Raw genomic sequence first — 22,082 nt, 5'->3', positions numbered from 1 at the left:
CAGGTACTAGCACAGAAGAAATTGCTGTAATGGAATAAGTACAGACTTTTAATCCTAGACTTTGGTTCAAAGTTTCTCAGGATCCTCACGTGTAATGTGCGAATAATGGTACGTACTTTTCCAAAATTATAGTGCATGGCGCTTTGTACTGAAAAGTTACTCAGAAACTTTTATTAATATTTGATTTAATAGCAGATTTCAAGAGGTACTATTATTAATAAAATGAAGAAGTGATTAATAAACATAAAAACCCCAAGCCTTATGGAAGCACTTTCTGCTCAACATAATTACACACGTCATACATATGGGACAAGGCACTGAAACCTGAATGAGGGCTCAGGCCAGCTCTGGTTCCTCATTATCACAATAAGAGACCCAACTGTCGCAGAGACAAAAGTGCTGTGGAACGAGGCACAATGACAGTAAACTGTCTGGGTGCCATCTTGAGGAGATGGCAGTGCAGTGCAGACACTGCTATGAATAATTATAAGGGAGAAATCCTAGTTAGAACAAATGGAAAAGCCAGCTCCTCAGTACACTCAATCTAGCTGGCCAAGCCCTCCTCCAACACGGCCTATAATTATACACACGTACAAAGAGGGAAATTGAGACTACTAACAAAGTCACAGAATAGCAAAGGCAACATCTGATACCTTTCCATATTTTCTTTTCATGATACATTTCCTGTATAACATTTTTTAAATCAGATGCATAATTCTATACTGCTTTTATCAAAGATATCTGTATACCAATCTAAAAAAATGAATATATGACTTTTTGTCTAATGACAATTTTGGTTGACTTTACAAAATAGAGTTACCTTATTAAATTAATTCTTATGTAGTAAAGAAAAAGTCTCATTGGTTCTATTCCCTGCACCTGTAGTACCTACAGTGACACCCTAGGGGTTAAGAGAGCATAATTCATAAAACAGGAATCTTATAATAAAAGACTTTATTTTTTTAAATAATACATCCTTAAATAATAGAAAATAATTTCTTAATCCTCTCTCCACTTCAACAATTAAAAATAAAAACATTATAGTTCAAAATAGTTGCTGCCAAGACAAAATTGAAAAAAAAAAAAATTAAAGACAGCAGTCGTGAAAAACAACTAGCGTTAAGAACTTCCCTACCCATCTCTCAAAAGACTATATAAAATGATGGCATTTTACACAAAATTAATGGATGATCAAAGCACTGCATGATATTTCTTAAAAATCAAGGTGCTTCTAACTTTGAAGTAAGAGAATGTTGCTAAAAATAAAAAATCATAACACTGATGAGAGCAAAGGCAGTGACTTTATTGAAAGCAAGAAAATACTTCAGAAAAAAGGTGCTTCCACTTATGAGTCAACAATCTCCGTTAGCACTTGTCCAAGCAAACTTATATGAGATTCCAGTTATAAATCAATGCAAATAATCACAAATTTGAAGGGAAGATTTTGTGAGACTTACATGTGTAATCATTTCAGACTCTCAATAAATATCTGCTTAATTAACTAAACCATACTTATGTACCAAGTATACTATGTATTTTAAATAAATAACCTATTTGGTTTTCTTAAAAATCATACAAGGAAAGTTTCTTTATCTCAATATCATAGGTAAAGGAATCCTGCTTCTCACTAAATGGTTAAATACAGAGGTATATGATTCAGCAATTATACTCCCAAATATACACTCAGGAGAAATGAAAACATATATCCACACAAAATCTATACATGAATGTTTATAGTGGCATTGTCCATAATAGCCAAAAAGTAGAAACAACTCAAATGTCCATCAACTGATGAATGGATAAATAAAATATGGTGTGTTAATACAATAGAATATTATTCAACTAAAAAAATAAACTCAGAATTGATGATGCTACACATGGATGGACATTGTTCCACCCTACTTGAAAACACTATGCTAAGCAAAAGAAGCAAATCACAAAGCACCACTTATTGAATGAGTCTATTTACGTGAAATGTCCAAAACAGGCTAAAAAGACAGAAAGTAGGTTGGTAGTTGTTCAGGGCAAGGAGGATCTAAGAACTAGGGAGTAACTGCTAACGAGACAGGATTTCTCTCAAAGGAAATGAAACTGTTCAAAAATTGACTGTGATCATGAAGACACAACTATAAACATACTAAGAGTTTCTGAATCATATACTTTAAATGAGTAAATTTGTATGTTCTCCTGAGTTTTAGCTCAAGAATGCTGATTTTTAAGAAAGCATTCTATTGGTTTAAAATATATAGCCTGGGGGGCCAATTAGCTATGTATTCAATTTTTAATTCTTTATCACTTATATAGATTTAGAGTATGTGTATATTATATTCACTCTCTCCTTCTCTTTTTCCTCCAAAATAAAAAAAAAAAGTAGAGAATTTTCACTGTATGTTAAAACAGAGATACAACAGGAAAGCTCTTTTACAGAATACGGTCAGCTTATGTGACGTGCACAACTTGATCTTTAGAGCAGATTTCAAGAGGTGAACAGGTGTAGTTAGGAGTTTTATAGAACTAAGATGAAGCAAAGTCAGGGAATTGCGATGTAGAAGCAAAGGACACATACAGATAAAGAACATCTCTATCTTTTAGTTTAGTTGTGAAAGAAAACACAGAAACATAAAATTTACCATCCTTCCCATCTTTATGTGTATAGTTCAGTAGAGTGAAGTATATTCAGGTTGTCATACATTTCTGGAACATTTTCATCTTGCAAACTGAAACTTTAAACCGACTGAACAACAGCTCCCCGTCTCCTCCTCTAGGCCGCCCCTCGCAGTAACTGTTCTACTTTCTGCTTCCATAAGCATGACTACTTCTGATACTGCATACAAGTGGAAGCACACAGCCTGGCTGATTTCACTCACCATAATGCTCTCGAGGTTTATCCATGTCGTAGGATGTAACAGAAATTTCTTCTTTATAAGACTAAATAATATTCTACGTATGTATATAACACATTTTTATCCATTTATCTGCAGATGGAACTCTGGGAACTCTGGGTCACTTACTCATCTTAGCTCTTGTGACTAATGCTGCAGTGGGCAGGACTCTTCTATCTTAACATTCTATTTTCTTACTATTATTAAGACCTCAAGGGGAAAATCGAGACTTCATTAAAATATAAACAAATGCATATTAAGATAAATCAGCATTCCCCAAATCTACTACAGAGAATATTAATATATGTTTGGGGGAAGAAAAAACCCATGATTACAAAAGTTTGGAACCTCTGAAATAAAAGAGTTAAACAAGATTCTTTATTGGAAAACTTCTCAGTTTTTTTATTTTTCAGTGTGTACTGTGAATCCCTAAGAAACTGTATCCCAGGAAGCTTTTCCTAAACTTATTTAACCAGAAAGCCCTTGATGCGGGGCTTCTTGGATTCATGTTCTGAAAAGTAGTTAGGGTAGGTCAGTTTACAACTAAACACAGAACTGAAAGCTGGATTCTTTTTACACCACCTTGAACAGCTATATGGTCAAACATACTAATGTTACTAGGAAAACAATGCTGCCTTGATCTAACTAAGAGGGTCTGACTCTCTTTATACTCTTATGGCTAAAGAAGCCTTGGTCATGGTGCCAACAAAATACTGTCATTCTGCTGATATTAAAAAATGCATACAACTCAAATTCAGATTCAAATACACTAAAAGTTATAACGCATGGTCTTTATCTTCAGAGTATCTGCAGCTAAAATACAAGAAAGATTATTAATGTACCAAGCTCATTAAAACCAGAAATCAGATCTATCAGAAGCTATTCAAGAAAGAATCCCACTTTCAGAAATGACATCAATAAACCTTCTATCCAATGCTCTGATTTCCACCTAATAATATAATGAGTAATACTGACACCTAAAATCACAAAAGCAAGGTTAAATTAGTACAGAGCTACCTGTAAACCAGGTGTAAACCAGGAGAATGCATCTCTCAACCCTGAAAATTAACAAAGCTGTCATTAAACGTGTTACTTACTGCTATAATTTGGTCTCCAATTTGGATTCTTCCATCATGTTCCACAGCACTGCTCTTTGTAATGCTCTTAACAAAGATCCCTGAAGGTTCTAAGATTAGAAACAAGTTCGTTTTGTTTTACTATTTACAAAATGCACTCAAAGAATACCTATCCTCCATTCTCCTAAAAATAAAGTCCTAATTCTGAGTAGATATAAATCAACAAACCACACAAACAAAATCACTACTAGAAACCTCGGCTACAGAAAAAGACAATGGCTTTGTTTATGTGAAATAAAATATCACAGTAACCTGCACTATTCCAAAGAAAAACTTCCATCAGTTTATCATGAAAATACATCATCAGACACATGAAAATATATTATGTTGATTCAGTATTTCATAAGACAAAGACATTAGAGGCAATTGCCAAGATAAAAGAAACAGAATATTAATATTTTAAAACTACCTAATTTTTTATCTCCAATGTATCCAGCAATGGTAATTCCTAATCCTTGGACATTTTTAGTGAGTTCTACGTCAAATGTCTCACTTTCTTCACTTTTCTGAGTTGAAGCATCAACCTGAAATACAATTTAAAAAAAAATACATATAAATAAACACACAAACAAAACAAGCTTTTTCAAGCCACACTCTTCATTTAGAAAAGGTATGATGTAATTAGTTCTTAAAGAACTCTGCTAAAGAATTATAGTTAGGGATTACTCCTTCAATCTTGACAACGTGGCCTCAGCATCACATTTTTACTCAAAAGCAATGTCAGGAACAAAGCTGAACACCCTCTTCAGAGAAATACATTATTGGTTTTTTGTGAAAATCATAAAAAAATTAGTTTCTTATTACAGATTATATTTTCAGGAGTGGCTCAACTTCCTTTTTGAAGAAGTTAGAGGATATAATAGAGTTGAAATAAGGCTTTGAATGCACATTAACAAGCTCAAATCTAGCTTTGTCATTGACTTTTTCTAAGCATCACTTTGCTCAGCTGTCTATCAGGAATAAGAAAAAGTCCAGCTAACATTCATTGAGCAGTTTCTACATAATAGACATTTGATATGTCTCAATCAATTTACTCCTTAGAAGAAGCCTATGAATCAAGTACAATTACTGTCAGTTTTTATCCAGGGAAACTGAGGAACATAAACTTTTCCAAGGACTCACAGTGAACCATCTAATAGAGGAAGAATTCAAACACAGAGGCGCTGGTTGCAGAGCCCCTGCTCTTAAAAGATGCACAGTATGCAAACCCCCTTAGAATGTAAGGGCCACATTGCCTGCTCAAGACATGCCATTATTCCTGTCTTAACTTAGAAGCTGATTCGAACATCATGAAGGTGAACCTGTCCTCCAGATAAAATATTAATAGACCGATGGTTATTTTGAAATCCAGTGAAAGATACCAAATATTAATTAAAACTGTCTTTGTATTTGCTTTATAAATTCAAACTTCAACATGAAAAGCCCTTTAGAAGGAAAGCATGCCTTCCCATGCTGATTTCCTTCACCCTGGAATGATATTTGGAAGCAGCGTTCTCTAATATGTACACTTGTTATTATATACTGGACTAAAGGGCAAGGCTCCCTGAATAAAGCATGAATGGATTAGTGCAGTAAGTCATCAACAAGTTGCTGGTATTATATACTGGTGTGGTGTCAGCAGATTCCAGAAAGTACCCTGGGAAGATCACAGAAGAAAGAAGGCTATGGTTTGAATAGACAGGCAGAATGGGGCTAGCTGGTAATGCTTTTTGATTTTCTCTAAGCATACTCTATATCTCACTGATAGTCACCTAAATGAGATATAAAATTTTATAGTAAAGTTTGATTTATTTTTTCATTGCACATAATTATCTATGCAAACTTAGCAAAAGCTTAAAGTTTAGATAATTACAAGAAAATGACAGGATGAAATCTGCTTCAATTGTAACAAATGTGTTTTCTATTTTTAATAAGACTTATGCAAGTGCTATTTTAGAGGGTGGCAATTTGACTATCGAATGGTTTTAAAAGGGGCACAAGCTTCAGAAATGATGATATGCACAGAATAGATATTTTTCTAAGCTTTCAATTACATCAAGTGGTTTTCGGTATTGCATTCATTTATATATTGCTGAATAAAATGTTTTGTTTACCACAAAAGAATGCCACTTAAATACTTTCATAAACAGGCTTTCTTTACTTTTTTCTCCCTGCAAAAAATAGCAACCAAACACAATCCTAAAAACAACAGATTCATGGAAATTTCAAGTGTTCTAATAAAGTTTTAAAGGGCTTGTAGAGGAGGTTAGAATAATAAAAAAGGAATTGGTAGCAACTATTTGGAAAAAAAAAAACTGTAATAGGAAAAAAAACCTGCTTTTAGATCTACAAGAAAGGAATGTAGAACTAGAATTTGCTAGAAAACATATAGAAAGTGAGTATAATTCTCTTAAATATTCAAGAAATTTCTGGATAAAATCATGTTGTTGATATTTAATCCATGATACTGTGGGACTTTAACTATTTGAGATAACATTACACTAGAATAATTTTGAAATATTCTAGCTTTTTGCAGATCAAGAACAAAGATGGAATGCACTGTCTATGAATAAAGCTTTTGTTACCACCCTGAAAGCATAACTTGTGTCTAAAAAACTTATATAACTAGGTCAAGAATAGCGACTTCTCATTACAAATCTTATAACAATTATATGACATACCTTAAAACAATAATATTGAAAGGTTTTATAAGTTTTATTCATCCACCTTGCCCTCCAAAAGACACTAAGAAGCAAGTTGTTGAAAGGGAAAGATTAGAACTTACAACCCACCTAACAGAAGACCTTCTAAATAAGAAAAATATAGAATAAAACATTTTAGGTATTAGTAGCATATAATTCATTTAAATTTATTCATACTTCAAAACACTTATCCTCATAAAAGCGTTGCTTAGAAAAAAATGCAAAACATTAATCAATCTATCCTTCATTTGTGAGATAGTAGTCCTATTCAATAAACTATTATTAGTGCTAAAACATTCTCTATTTGAATTTTGTTTCATTCTTTAGCAATAATACACTAACATTAATAAATCTAGTTTCTAAACAAACATCACTGTCATCCAAGTGCTATAATCGATGACCTTCCCATTAACTTTTTATGTCCTTACCCGCATTTCTGGCGTAGAAGCCGGGGATGAGGAAAGGGTGATGCCCAAAGAGGTAGGTGCTGTTGGTTCTTCAATGGCACCTCTTGCAATCATCAACTTCACTCTATTTCCACACTGTCTGAGGACTTGGGCTACCTGCTCACTGCTCATTCCTGCTAGATCTGTATCACCAATCTTTAGAATATGGTCTCCACTGCATAATCGCCCATGCTAAATAAAAAGGAATTGGTTAGTCAGCTTGTTGTTATTATTACTAACTTCATCAGAGAAACTCTAAATGAGAGAATGGGAATAACAAAAAAGAGCCATACTGTGAATTCTTGGTACATTAAACATAGTGTAGTGTTAACTCTCTTTTGAAGCATCCTAACATCATTCAATGTGATATAAGTAACCAAAATATTTAAATAAATATTATTTAAATCAATAACTTATATGAGCTTTTCAATTTGATTTCAATACACTCGATGCAAGAAAGCACTTGCCCTTCTTTGAATTTTTTGAGAAAAATAAAAGAGAGAAAATGCCACTAGGTAAAGCTGAAACTCCAATACTTTGGCTACCTGATGTGAAGAACTGACTCATCTGAAAAGACCCTGATGCTGGGAAAGACTGAAGGCAGGAGAAGGGGACAACAGAGGATGAGATGGTTGGATGGCATCACTGACTCAATGGACATGAGTCTGAGTGAACTCCAGGAGTTGGTGATAGACAGGGAGTCCTGGCATGCTGCAGTCCATGGGGCCGCAAAGAGTTGGACACGACTGAGCAACTGAACTGAACTGAACTGAACGATGAGGTATAACTCACTATACAAACATATATTACTCAAAATGCAGTGTGAACCACAAAAAAAGCTCTGAGTTAATATCACAACTTTCTGCCTTGCCATTTCAAAGATAAATATCCCTAAAGGACTCGCTTGCAGATGAAATCTTTGCAAGATGTAAATTCAGATAGACCAGGGAAGTGAACACCGAACTGGTAAGCCTCCATACAAGCACTGTCCAGAAGAACATTCTGCAGTCATTAAAATGTTCTGCAGTGTCCAATATGGCAGCTACAAGCAACATACTGCTCTAGAGTAGAGATCCCCAACTCCAGGCTGTGAACCGGTACCTCCTATCATATCAGCAGCAGCGTTAGATTAGAAATAAACTGCACATAAATGTAATGCACTTAAATCATCCTGAAACCGTCTGCGTCACCCCAGTCTGTGGAAAAACCATCCTCCACGAAATGGTCCCTGGTGTCAAAAAGGTTGGGGCCTGTTGTTCTAGAGCACTTGAAATATAGCTCATCTTATGAAAAGCTGAGGTGGTAATATTATTTAATTTTAATAAATTCAAATTTGAACTTAAAAGTGGTATGTGGCAAGTACCTACAGTATTAGTGCAACTCTATACAGAAGAGAAAGCTTATTCATCATAAGTCTGTCAATTAGAGAGATTTCACTTGATACTGGCTAATATTTAAAAGTGAGAAAAGACACATGCTATTGAGTTACTCTCAATACCTCTACTAATAAGGTTGCCCATAAATTTGCCTTTTATTTACCAATATGAACAATATTTGATAACCCTGACTTCCTAAGTTCAAATACACATGCAAAAGCAAATAGCTTCATACACAAAACATTATTATCAAGGCAAAGAAGACACGAGAACTTGTCAAATTAAAATATAAATCACAATTAGTAACTATTTTCTCACATATATTCCAACAATTTTATATAGCATAAATGGCAATGGCTTAATGAACTACTCTAAGTAATAAAAAATAGGCTGTACTCTTGTTTTCCCCCCTCAGTAATGAAATATTCTTTTTTCCACAATACCTTGTAGCTATAAAATAGATAGGCTTATAAAAATGACTTACAATCATAATAAAGAATATCTACCTTTAAAATGATCAAAATCACAACCTGGGCTTTCCTCTCTGATTTGAAAGTCTTAAGATCACTGGAACTGTAAATGAAAATCAAGGTCTCTTCTGAAATGCATTTCACCCCAAGTCAAAGAAAATAATTTTACAAACAAGCCCAGTGAAACAAAAGAATCCGACCTTATCTAAAGCCAAAGTCTCTTCTTTTTGACAGAAATATACAAGATGAAGCTGTATTATCAGATAAAACATAAAGTAACTGCTGGAATAGCTTACCTGATCAGCTACACCTCCAGGCAGAATGGTCTTCACAATCACACCAGTTGCTTTTCCTCCTACGATGCCAAAGCCCAGACCAGAACCATCATTGACCAATTCAATGGTTTCCACATGCTGCCAGTGAACCTGAAAACAAAGCCCTCATGTGAATTTGAAAACTAAAATTTTATTGTAGTTGAGATTTCTATGAATATTATTTTGTGATTAGTATTAAATGAGTGAAACATAATAATGAGTTTTAACAGGGTCCCTTTTATTTAGTACACTTTTCTTTCAACAGGTTGTTACTACTGTTGATATAACCATTCTTTTTTTTTTTTAATTTTATTTTATTTTTAAACTTTACAAATTGTATTAGTTTTGCTTCTTGAAATTATCAATATATCATTACAGTGGCTCCATTTAACCAGTTAAAGATACAGACTGGCAAGATCCTTTGTAGAATTTAAAAAAAGATGATCAAAGAAAAAGAGAAAAAAAAATGTTAGCTGTTAAAAATTTCTTCTACATAAATCTTGTTGCATGAGATTTCAAGTTAAGTGAGAAAGTGTTAATCACTCAGTCGTGTCCAACTCTTTGCGACCCTATGGATTATAGCCCGCCAAGCTCCTCTGTCCAAGGAATTTCCCAGACAGAAACACTGGAGTGGGTAGCCATTCCCTTCTCCAGTGTATCTTCCTGACCCAGGGATTGAACCTAGGTCTCCTGCACTGTAGGGGGATTCTTTACTGTCTGAGCCACCTGGGATGCCCCCAAATAAAATGACCTGTTAAAAGTCACTGATAGCTAACTCTAACAACTTAAAAAGTAAAGTCAAGATTTTATTTGTTTACAGATAGTCAATTTTTTAAGGGACTTTTTCCTTTTTTAGGAATGAATTCAAGTTAAAAAGCTACATAAATAAAGATAAAAGTTTTTTGGAAGCCAGAAACTTAATCATAATTGCATAAAATATATTCTATGCACAGAAGGGAAAAAAGAACAAAAAGGCAAAAACTCAAGAATTACAAAGAACCTACAGGAATTGCAAACCTGTGCAAAACCTTAAAGAATTAGAAAAATATGTTCTGTTCCCCTTGAAAAACTTATGTACTCACCGGGTTAGAATGAGCTGAAATTGTGCTCGCCGCAGATGGAGAACGGGAAACTATGGGGCTGATAAGCTGAGGCAATGAGCCTCTGGCAATAACCAGCTGGACAGTATCTTTGGCTTTCTGCAGGATGCTGATGGCCTGCTGATGTGTAATTGTCTGATCAAGTGCCTGTCCATTAATAGCAAGGATTTGGTCAGTTTCCTTCAATCTTCCATCTCTAACAATGAAAAGGGGAATAAAAGAGAACTGATAGATCTCAAGAAAATGACCTCTTCTTTGGCATGCATTTTCAGGTTATTTTTAATTCTATTTTCTAATGTCCACACTACGTAAGTTTTTTCTTGCAATTGTACTCCTAACATATTTTTTCTCTATTTCTTTAATTTTGTTCTATGTGACATGCTGTTCACAAAACCTACCATGATATTCACTCCATGATGTATGTAAGTCCAATCATGATGCTATACACCTTAAACTTACATAGTGCTATATGTCAATTATATCTCAATAAAAATGGAAGGGAAAAATATATATGCTTTGGCCCCAGCTGACCTAACCTAGTCAACCACTCCCAGTCAACAGCCATCTTCTTTTTAGCTACTAATTCAACCTATACGTTGTATTTTAGTACTGCTATTATCTTCTACAGATGAATGCAAAGAAGGATATGTTTACTTTTTGCTTTGAGCATATTAATAAAATACAGCTCTTAGTTGTTGTTTTGAGTATGTTAATAAAATCCAGCTCATATTATCATAGACCACTTGAATGCTTTTCTATAATTTTTAAATTTAATCAAAAAGAGCCTGTTTAAAAACAACGGGAATAATGTCCTAGTCAAATTTCTATTTCCTTACTAAAAAGTGATTAAGTCATGACTATATTTAAAAGTTACTCTGCTTTCAAAGGACTTTCTTGTTATTGTAGCAATGTTAATGATTTCTAAAAACTGTTTAATAACATTTTATATTGTTTTTAGGCATTTTTGTTTCTTGAAATTCTTCTAGGGTGAGCAGCCCCTTCTGAATGTGGTATCAAAAACAGGGAAGTCACAATGACAGTCTCACCTGTGGGCCACACTGCCCTCCTGGATCTCCTGCACAAATATACCCAGCTCTCCCCGGTTTTCACTCCTCAGTCCCACCACACTGAACCCAAGGCCTCCACATGGAGGTTTGAGGAGGTCAAAAACTTCTATCTGGCGACCCTATCCAGAAAAAGAAGCAAGGAATATAATTACATGCCAGCCACTGCAGTCATAGTCTTATTAGTGGCATTAATCTGTTTAAATTTTTTTTAATTTTTTCTAAGATAACCTTCATTTAGAAAAATCCCTGAAGCACTTAAACTTACATGAAATCTGCATCTTTTTCATTCTAATTTTTTCAATGTTAAAAATGTCTTCATAAATAAGAATATATATCATAGTATAATATACATTTAAGATATACTTTACATTGTTGTTCAGTAAAATGTTCAGGTTTCCCTGGTGGCTCAGAGGTTAAAGCGTCTGCCTGGAATGTGGGAGACCTGGGTTCGATCCCTGGGTCGGGAAGATCCCCTAGAGAAGGAAATGGCAACCCACTCCAGTATTCTTGCCTGGAGAATCCCATGGAGGGAGGAGCCTAGTAGGCTATAGTCCATGGGGTCGCAAAGAGTCGGACACAACTGAACAACTTCACTTTCACTTTCAGTAAAATGTAATAAAATTTATAAAAGAATATAAAACAAAATATATCGTTGCCATATTGTCTATTATAATAATATATTTAAAGTATATATTTAACATATGCAATATAAATATGCAAGTATTCTTCAAATTATCCAGGACACATTCTATCATAACTAACAGGAACAAATGCTCTTACCTGGGCCATATTTTTGATCAGTTGATCAAATTCATCACAAGCAGGTTTCCCATTGATATGTGCAGTACCGAATCCTGTAAGAACTTCCAGATTTCCATTATTTGGGGATGATAAAAATGATTCATTTTGTAGAGTAGGAATTACACCTGGGCTGAGATGAGGAATGTGACCATACTCGACATTTGAAATTGTTGAAGTTGCAAAGTTTACCTAAGAGTAATAAGGAGATTATTAATAATTTTGATATTCCAGAAGCTACCTCATAGAAATCATCCCAAGAGGGGTAATAATGAAGCACTATGAAATTTCAAAATGTCCATACTGTTTTATTCAGCAACTCTATTTCAAGAAGAAAAATTAGAAAAACGCACAAAGATGTACATGCAAGGATGTTCAATGAAGCACAATTTCTAGGTGGAAAAAGTTTTAAACACTAATTATATGGAAAAAATTAGCATTCAATGTCAAGGTACTCGTTTAAACACACAAAAACACATACATCTATACATAAGGTTCTTAAGTGAAAAAGCCTTGTTAATGAACAATAACTAAAGTATAGTTCAATGTACATTCAAAAAATTATTAAACACCTGGAACAATATATACTAAATAACCAATACAGCAATAGTTGTCTCCAAGATATGGCAATCCAGGGAGACATAGTTGTCCCCAAGATATGGGAATCCAGGGAGACATTTACTTACTATATTACTCGAATTTTCATAACAACTTATGCAGTAAAGAATCTGGTCTTTCCCAAAGAGAGGCCTGGCCTTTGTCTCCAGTTCAGAGAAGTAATTTCTAAATCCTTGGAATGTTTCCAGATGACAGAAGTGTCTCTGTTGTTCACAGTGGGCCCCTAGGCCACATGATATCCACTCAAACTCTGAAACTAAGTCATCTCACATGGGCAATTAATCATACATATGAAATAATGTCCCAATAAATACTGTGTACACCAAGCTCATATGAAATAATGTCCCAATAAATACTGTGTACACCAAGCTCATGTGAGCTTCCTGAGTTGGCAATACTCCATATGAACTGTCACACACACAAATTTGGGAAGAGAATACTTCCTGAGGAACAGAAGCGTCACATCAGGAATGCTCCCAGACTCGGTGCTGTGCATCTCATTCTTATGCTAATTATTTACCTGTATCCTTCCCTATAACAGACCATAATCATGAGTTAAACAGCTTTTAGTAAGTTCAATAGGTCCTTCTAATGAATTACTGAACCTGAGGGTGGTTTGCGGAACCTCCTCAACATACATGGTTGGTATCAGAAGTGAGAGTGGTCCTGTGTGGACTCTTCCTACCAACTCTGTATTTGGAGCTTAACTCATTGCTGTTTATGTCTCAAGTTTGGGCAGAGCTGCCATTCTGAAGGACAGTGCCTGTAAACTTCACAGTATGGCTAGCTCCAGGTACAATAACATTAGTAAACAACAACAAAAAAGATCATTCCATTTTGGAAAAATATTCTAGTTACTTGCATGTGCCTGTTATACAGACCTAAATAATCTAATAATATAGACACCATATTAAAAAGCAGAGACATTACTTTGCCAACAAAGGTCCATCTAGTCAAGGCTATGGTTTTTCCAGTAGTCATGTATGGATGTGACAGCTGGACTATGAAGAAAACTGAGTGCCGAAGAATTTATGATTTTGAACTGTGGTGTTGGAGAAGACTCTTGAGAGTCCCTTGGACTGCAAGGAGATCCAACCAGTTCATCCTAAAAGAGATCAGTCCTGGATGTTCACTGGAAGAACTGATGCTAAAGCTGAAACTCCAATACTTTGGCCACCTGATGTGAAAAGCTGACTCATTTGAAAAGACCCGGATGCTGGAAAAGATTGAGAGCAGGAGGAGAAGGGGATGACAGAGGATGAGATGGCTGGATGGCATCACTGACTTGATGGACATGGGTTTGAGTGGACTCCAGGAGTTGGTGATGGACAGGGAGGCCTGGCATGCTGCGGTTCATGGGGTCTCAAAGAGTCGGGCACGACTGAGCAACTGAACTGAACTGAATATATTATCAAACAATATTATACTAAATATTAGTATATCCATAAAATTAAATGATAATATTAACATATTAATACTAAATAATAATAAATATAAACAATAATAATTTTCATTAAGGTAAATAATCATTCAACTAGTGCAAACAATCAGACCTAGTTTTATATAAAGTATATGGAATATAACTTTTTTTTATAATTAATCAGAAGACTATATCAATGATATAGTCTTCTGATTTTTGGATCACTCTCTAAACTCATCAGCACTCTGTCCTTCACACACAGAGCTTCAGCTATAACTGATCGCTGTTCCTCAAACCACTAAGCTGCTCTCTCTAGCCATCAAGGCTACACATCTTTCCCCCAATAATCTACATGCTTACATCTTTACTTCATCCAAGTGCACTCAACATCATCACCTCAGAGAAGGCTCCCCGACAGTGCATCCCAGAATTACGCTCCATGAGCTGACTCTGCCCTGTTTTCTTCATGGTGCTTATTATCACCTACATGTTCTCTGTTGTTAAGTAGCTTCCATCCCAATCTGTAGAGACAGACTAGAACATAGAATACTGCAGTGGATCAATAAAACCTGATTATTTTATTCTCTGCAGCAGCTGCTGCTGCTGCTAAGTCGCTTCAGTCGTGTCTGACTCTGTGTGACCCCACAGATGGAAGCCCACCAGGCTCCCCCCGTCCCTGGGATTCTCCAGGCAAGAACACTGGAGTGGGTTGCCATTTCCTTCTCCAATGCATGAAAGTGAAAAGTGAAAGGGAAGTCGCTCAGTCGTGTCCGACTTTTAGCGACCCCATGGACTGCAGCCTACCAGGCTCCTCCATCCATGGAATTTTCCAGGCAAGAGTACTGGAGTGGGGTGCCATTGCCTTCTCCGATTTTATTCTCTACTGTATCCTCATTCTCTATGGTAGTGTCTTGCATGGAGCTGGCATTCAATATCCATTTGCAGAATAAATGTTTATTCAATTTCTTTTTTTTTTTCTAATTTTATTTTATTTTTAAACTTTACATAATTGTATTAGTTTTGCCAAATATCAAAATGAATCCGCCACAGTTTATTCAATTTTTAAGGATCTACTCCGATTTAATCTGCCCAACAAACCTCCAAGAATCACCATTTCCATTTTACACATGAGATGATTACACAAAGTCACACACTTAGTAAGTAGATTATGACCTATATCTTTTCCTGTCATCTTTGTATTATACACAAGGCAACAATCATTTAGATATCAATTTCTAGGAAGGAGACATTAGTAAATGGCTTCCACTAACAGAAGCAATCAAAATACTTCACAATATGTCACCAACTGATGCCTAAGAGTTTGTTACCTGTCGTGAAAAATAAAACAGGAAATTCAGTAAATCACCATAGTTACCAACAATCCACAATTATTTGGTTGGCTATCAATAAAGGCAAATGAAAAAGACATCAGTGTGTTCGAGGAAGAAGCTTCAGGGAATTCTTTCAAATGCTTCTTTTAAAATCTACAGCAGACATGATCAATTTTTTTTTTTTTTCCCCCGAAAGGAAGCTTCTTACTCCAAACCTGATTTTTTTTTAAACCTGAGCATGACAACTTCAATAAAGTCTGCCAGGAGAAGATACACTGTACAGGTTGAAGCAGACAGGATCATGAAATCTGTGACAGGCTGAGGATCTCGCACACCAAGACCTAATGCCTATGGGATGTTTGCATAGGGAAAAAATAATTGGAGCTTTGCTACAGTGAGCTAGAATGAACAAGTCATGTTATAAGAACAAAGAGTCTATATGAAGTTAACTGCTGAAGAAGCGCTGAAACTATGTTAGACAAGGTGTGAAGGCATTCTAAGAGTGAAGTTATATATACATATTAAGCTATATGATACTGGATATTGACTGTCTTCTCCAAATTTGTTAAAGGCTTAACCAATGACAATGACTCCTCCTATCTCCATCCAGCCACTGAGGTCTATACAAATGTAAAAGCAAAGAGATCACATATGTAAAAACTATAATTTAATTATACCATACAAAAGACGTGTTTTTTAATTTGAAATTTTATTCCCATAGGGAAAAACACAAAGGCACAGCTATGACTCTGCTACAGCTTTATTAAAATGGTTTTCTGAAATAAAATCTCCTGGAAGGATAGGAGCAAATCTTCTCTGACGTGACTAGTCAGTTCACAGCAGACCCAGTACAGATGGTTAATAAAAAGACCTTGACTCCCATCTTGGTTTACACAATATAAAATAAGCAGAAGAAAACACAACTATCTGGTGATTTGATTATACAGATATACAATCTGTATTATTTAGGGAAGTTACTCGTAGATGAACAAGAGTCATTAAATAATTATGTTTTCAGTTTAGCTTCTGGCTATTTCAGTCTAAAAAGATCTTTCATGTTCTCACTAAATAAACATGTATTAATTTAATTAGGGATGTTTCATTAGTGCCAACACCTAAGATAAATTAAATGAAAATTAAGTAAGGTATTCAGTTAAAAACTTGTCAAATTCTTTGTGAATGGTAATATGAAATACCATCTCAGTATTTACGACAGGAAGAGGCTCTCTTACAAGCCACAGTCAGAACCAGCAAAAGGTTCACTTACTCTAAAAGGTCAGATAAGGCAAAAATCATTAACAAAGGACAATTATACAATTTAAGCACACTGTTTTAACGCAAAACACATGCACAGCCATTTACAAATACCTTAATGTATCTGAGGTCCCCATCTTCTTTCTTGTATAAATCACACTCATACAATATGATTTTTTTCAAATTTAGTCACTCTCTCTTTAAAAGGTGAAGCAAGTACATGGGCACGCGAGAAATAACTTTAATAAAGAACCTTTAATGAGATCTTTCTTCTTCACAGTTTTATCTAACACAACCAACTCACCAACAATTGTTTTATCATCTATGTAGTCTTTCAAAAGAATTTAAATAAGTTTTTAGAGAAAAATATCTCATCATATATTTTATACATGATAGAACCCTACAAATATAAAAATAATTATGACTGGCATAAGCAACTCTAAAATGACTTTTTTAATAAATCTATACTTACAGAACCAAACAGACTACTCTAAAATGACTTTTTTAATACATCTATACTTACGGAACCAAACAGACAAGAAAACACCTGAGTAAACAAGTGTTTAGTCCTCTGACCATCAGTCAATATATGTTACAGGAGAAAAAGACCGCATCTTTTCCACCTAGCAAACAACTAATTTTCAGGTGTAGTAAGACAGCTGCATCTTCTATAACAGCATTCCAAGAAAACAAGAATTCTCTTTAGTTCTGAATACAATTAAGCTCACCCTCTGTAAATAACTATATCAGAATAACCCTTCCTCTGAGATTAATCAGAAAATGTGCATAAAAGCTGTAACAAAACAAAAAAAAACAAAAAACTTTAAAAGATCAAAAAGAAAGTGTCAGATCTGCTCTAGTCTATTCATTAGAAGTAAATCAGTAAGCCCAGCCCACACTCAAGAAGGTTATCATACAAGAGCACAATTACCAGAAAGTACAGATTATCTGGTGTCCATCTTCCAGGCTGTCTACACAGTACATAATAGTAAAGCAGCTGAAAGCCAAGACAGAGGGAAGACCTTAAAAGCTACCGGAGCAAAAAGGGACCTTATCTTCAAAGAAGAATAAAGCTGACATCTGACTTAAAAATTTTAAAGAACTGACAACCCAACATTTTCAGAACAACTCCCCCACACACACACTCACACACAAAGCATTGTCTCAGTTTGGGACAAAATAAATACCAAAATGAATTCTCTGGCAGAAAGAAAATGGCCTCTGATGGAATTTCCTGAATGCAGAAAACACTGAAAAGCACAGGAAGGGGTTTAAAATGTGAGTGAAACAACAGAAATTGGTTATGACACATAATCTAAAACTTGTGAAGTTTTAAATTCATGTAGAATTAAACTACATGAACAATTACACAAACTACAGGAGTAGGTTAAAGGGGTGGAAATATATTAAATTCCTTTTATTTTCCAGGAAGTAGTGCAAGTACTAAAGTAAAATCAAGTTAAGGATATGTATATCTGACAAAGAAGTCAGACCTAAAATACATAAAGAAAATCCAAAACTCAAAAGTTTAAGAAATTCAATTAAAAATGAACAAAAGACACAGACATTGAACCAAAGAGGACACAGAGATGACAAGCAAGAACATAAAGGTGTTCAGCATCTGATCCATTAAAGAAATGCAGATTACAAGCACAATGAGGTATCACTCTATACCTGAAAGAATAACTAAATAAAAACAAGTAATGGCAATGGCACACCCGGATCAGGATGTGGAGAAATGTAAAGACTGTAAAACAGTAGAGTGCCTTTGGAAAACAGTTTGGCTGTTTCTGAAACAAACAGTATATTTACCATATGACCCAGTAATGGCACTCCTGCTATAGAGAAATGAAAAACAAGAAAATCTATGTCCACAAAAAACATGTACAAAATTGCTCACAGTACCTTCATTGATAAGAGTAAAATACTGGAAACAAAGTATCCCCCAGTAAGTACATTCATAGCCAGAATAATTCTAAGCAACAAAAAGAAACAAAATATTAAAATGCACAATAACTTGGAGGGATCATGTTGAGTGAAAAAAGATAATATCAAACAGTCACATAATTATTAAACTTTTAATATTCTTTAAAAACTATATACATATACACCATTCTAGGGTCAGGAATGGTGTGGAATATATGGCTGGATACAAAAGGTAGCATAAGGGAGATCTTTGTGGTGCTAGATAGATCAGTACTTAGATGGTGTGTAGTTACACAAATCTACACGAGTAGAAAAATAACACAAATTTGAAAAATTAACACACATTTTATCAATACCAGTTTTGTGACATGATGCTTTACTAAGATTGGAACCACTGGAAGAAACTTGATGAAGCACACATACCATACATACTGAAAATTTTCTGTGAATACATAATTAACTCAAAATAACTTTTTAGGGTTAACTGAAATAGGTCAGGGATACTATATCTTTAAGCTAATCAATAAAAGAATAATAAAATTAAGTATAAATAACATGCTAATACAGGAAGAAGATGATATTAAAAACTTAACTAATACAAAACAGGCATAAAAGAATATGAAAACAAAAATGTCAAATTTATAAATAATTAAATATGAAGGAGTTAAATACCCAAAAGACTAAAATTGTCAGATTGGATAACACAGTAAAAATCAAATGCATACTGATTACCAAAGATATAAATTAATAATAAATAAGAGATATAGTAAAGATGAAGTAGGAAGAAGGGAAAAAAACACATCACACTTCAATTAACCAACAGAAGTCTAGTACAACAGAACTAATATCAGACAAGTAGATGTCAAGAAACACTACTGGACACAAAAATGGACAATCCCTAGAGACAAAGGGTCAATTCAACAAACAAGAAGAAACAATCTTGGCAATCTAAAAAGATAATCTCAAAAAGATAGGGCATTCCCCCTAAGATCAGGCACAAGACAAGGATGTCCCCATCTCACCACTATTATTCAACACAGTTTTGGAAGTCCTAGCTACAGCAATCAAGTGAAGAAACACAAATAAAAGGAATCCAGAGCAGAGAGGAAGAAGTAAGGCTCTCACTGTTTGCAGATGACATGATACTATACCAAGAAAACCCTAAAGATACTATCAGAAAATTATAGAGCTAACCAGTGAATATAGCAAAGTGCAGCTCACTTGAGTTGCTCAGTTGTGTCTGACTCTGTGACTCCATGGACTGCAGCACGTCAGGCCTCCTTGTTCATCATCAATTCCTGGAGTTCACTCAAACTCACGTCCACTGAGTGGGTGATGCCATCCAGCCATCTCATCCTCGGTCGTCTCCTTCTTCTGCCTTCAATATTTCCCAGCATCAGGGTTTTTTCAAATGAGTCAATTCTTCATATCAGGTAGCGAAATTACTGGAGTTTTAGCATCAGCGTCAGTCCTTCCAATGACTGTTAAGGACTGATTTCCTTTAGGACGGACTGACTGGATCTCCTTGCACTCCAAGGGACTCCCAAGAGTCTTCTCCAACACCACAGTTCAAAAGCATCAATTCTCCAAGTGCTCAGCTTTCTTTATAGCTCAAATCCATACATGACCACTGGAAAAATTATAGCTTTGACTAGATGGACCTTTGTTGGCAAAGTAATGTCTCTGTTTTTTAATATGCTGCCTAGGTTGGTCATAACTTTTCTTCCAAGGCGCAACCATCTTTTAATTTCATGGCTGCAGTCACCATCTGCAGTAATTTTGGAGCCCAAAAAATGAACTGTCACTGTTTCCATTGTTTCTCATCTATTTGACAGGAAGTGATGGAACCAGATGCCATGATCTTAGTTTTCTGAATATTGAGCTTTAAGCCAACTTTTTCAATCTCCTCTTTCACTTTCTTGAAGAGGCTCTTTAGTTTTTCCTCACTTTCTGCCATAAGGGTGGTATAATCTACATATCTGAGGATAATGATAGTTCTCCCGGCAATCTTGATTCCAGCTTGTGCTTCTTCCAGCTGAGTGTTTCTCATGATGTACTGCATATAAGTTAAATAAGCAGGGGACAATATAGCCTTGACATACTCCTTTTCCTTTTGGAACCAGTCTGTTGTTCCATGTCCAGTTCTAACCGTTGCTTCCTGACCTGCATACAGGTTTCTCAAGAGGCAGGTCAGGTGGTCTGGTATTCCCATCTCTTTCAGAATTTACCACAGTTTATTGCGATCCACATAGTCAAAGACTTTGGCATAGTCAATAAAGCAGAAATAGATGTTTTTCTGGAATTCTCTTTGCTTTTTTGATGATCCAGTGGATGCTGGCAATTTGATCTCTGGTTCCTCTGCCTTTTCTAAAACCAGCTTAAACATCTGAAGTTCACGGTTCACGTATTGCTGAAGCCTGGCTTGGAGAATTTTGAGCATTACTTTACTAGTGTGTGAGATGAGTGCAACTGTGTGGTAGTTTGCGCATTCTCTGGCATTGCCTTTCTTAGAGACTGGAATGAAAAACTGACCTTCCACTCATGTGGCCACTGCTGAGTTTTCCAAATTTGCTCGCATACTGAGTGCAGCACTTTCAGAGCATCATCTTTTAGGATTTGAAATAGCTCAACTAGAATTCCATCACCTCCACTATCTTGTTTGTACTGACGCTTCCTAAGGCCCACTTGACTTCACATTCCAGGATGTTTGGCTCTAGGTGAGTGATCACACCATCGTGATTATCTGGGCTGTGAACATCTTTTTTGCACAGTTCTTCTGTGTATTCTTGCCACCTCTTCTTAATATCTTCTGCTTTTGTTTGGTCCACACCATTTCAGTCATTTATTCAGCCCATCTTTACATGAAATATTCCCTTGGTATCTCTAATTTTCTTGAAGAGATCTCTAGTCTTTCCCGTTCTGTTGTTTTCCTCTATTTCTTTGCATTGATCACTGAGGAAGGCTTTCTTATCTCTCCTTGCTATTCTTTGGAACTCTGCATTCAGATGCTTATATCTTTCCTTTTCTCCTTTGCTTTTTGCTTCTCTTCTTTTCACAGCTATTTGTAAGGCCTCCTTAGATAGCCATTTTGCCTTTTTGCATTTCTTTTTCTTGGAGATGGTCTTGATCCCTGTCTCCTGTACAATGTCACAAACCTCCATCCATAGTTCATCAGGTACTCTGTCTATCAGATCTAGGCCCTTAAATCTATTTCTCACTTCCACTGTATCATCATAAGGGATTTGATTTCGGTCGTACCTCAG

At 35.3% G+C, this 22,082-nt stretch overlaps 1 protein-coding gene across 15 annotated transcripts in view; it reads right to left on the bottom strand.

The window, feature by feature from the left end:
* Positions 1-22,082, bottom strand: part of MPDZ (multiple PDZ domain crumbs cell polarity complex component) — a 175,293-nt gene that overhangs the window by 108,824 nt on the left and 44,387 nt on the right. For 14 of the 15 annotated variants that reach the window (XM_010807804.4, XM_005209940.5, XM_010807808.4 and 11 more), the window contains 7 exons: positions 12,253-12,462; positions 11,452-11,591; positions 10,388-10,601; positions 9,288-9,416; positions 7,128-7,337; positions 4,428-4,542; positions 3,980-4,068 (listed from right to left, as the gene is read on the bottom strand). In XM_010807804.4, the coding sequence (XP_010806106.1) occupies positions 3,980-4,068; positions 4,428-4,542; positions 7,128-7,337; positions 9,288-9,416; positions 10,388-10,601; positions 11,452-11,591; positions 12,253-12,462 (1,107 nt within the window). The remainder of the gene's footprint in view (positions 1-3,979; positions 4,069-4,427; positions 4,543-7,127; positions 7,338-9,287; positions 9,417-10,387; positions 10,602-11,451; positions 11,592-12,252; positions 12,463-22,082) is intronic. The other variant, XM_010807815.4, reaches the window with a different exon arrangement.

The sequence above is a fragment of the Bos taurus genome, chromosome 8 (assembly GCF_002263795.3).
Source record: "Bos taurus isolate L1 Dominette 01449 registration number 42190680 breed Hereford chromosome 8, ARS-UCD2.0, whole genome shotgun sequence".
Taxonomy (NCBI): Eukaryota; Metazoa; Chordata; class Mammalia; order Artiodactyla; family Bovidae; genus Bos; species Bos taurus.
This window is presented reverse-complemented; position numbering and strand designations above follow the sequence as displayed.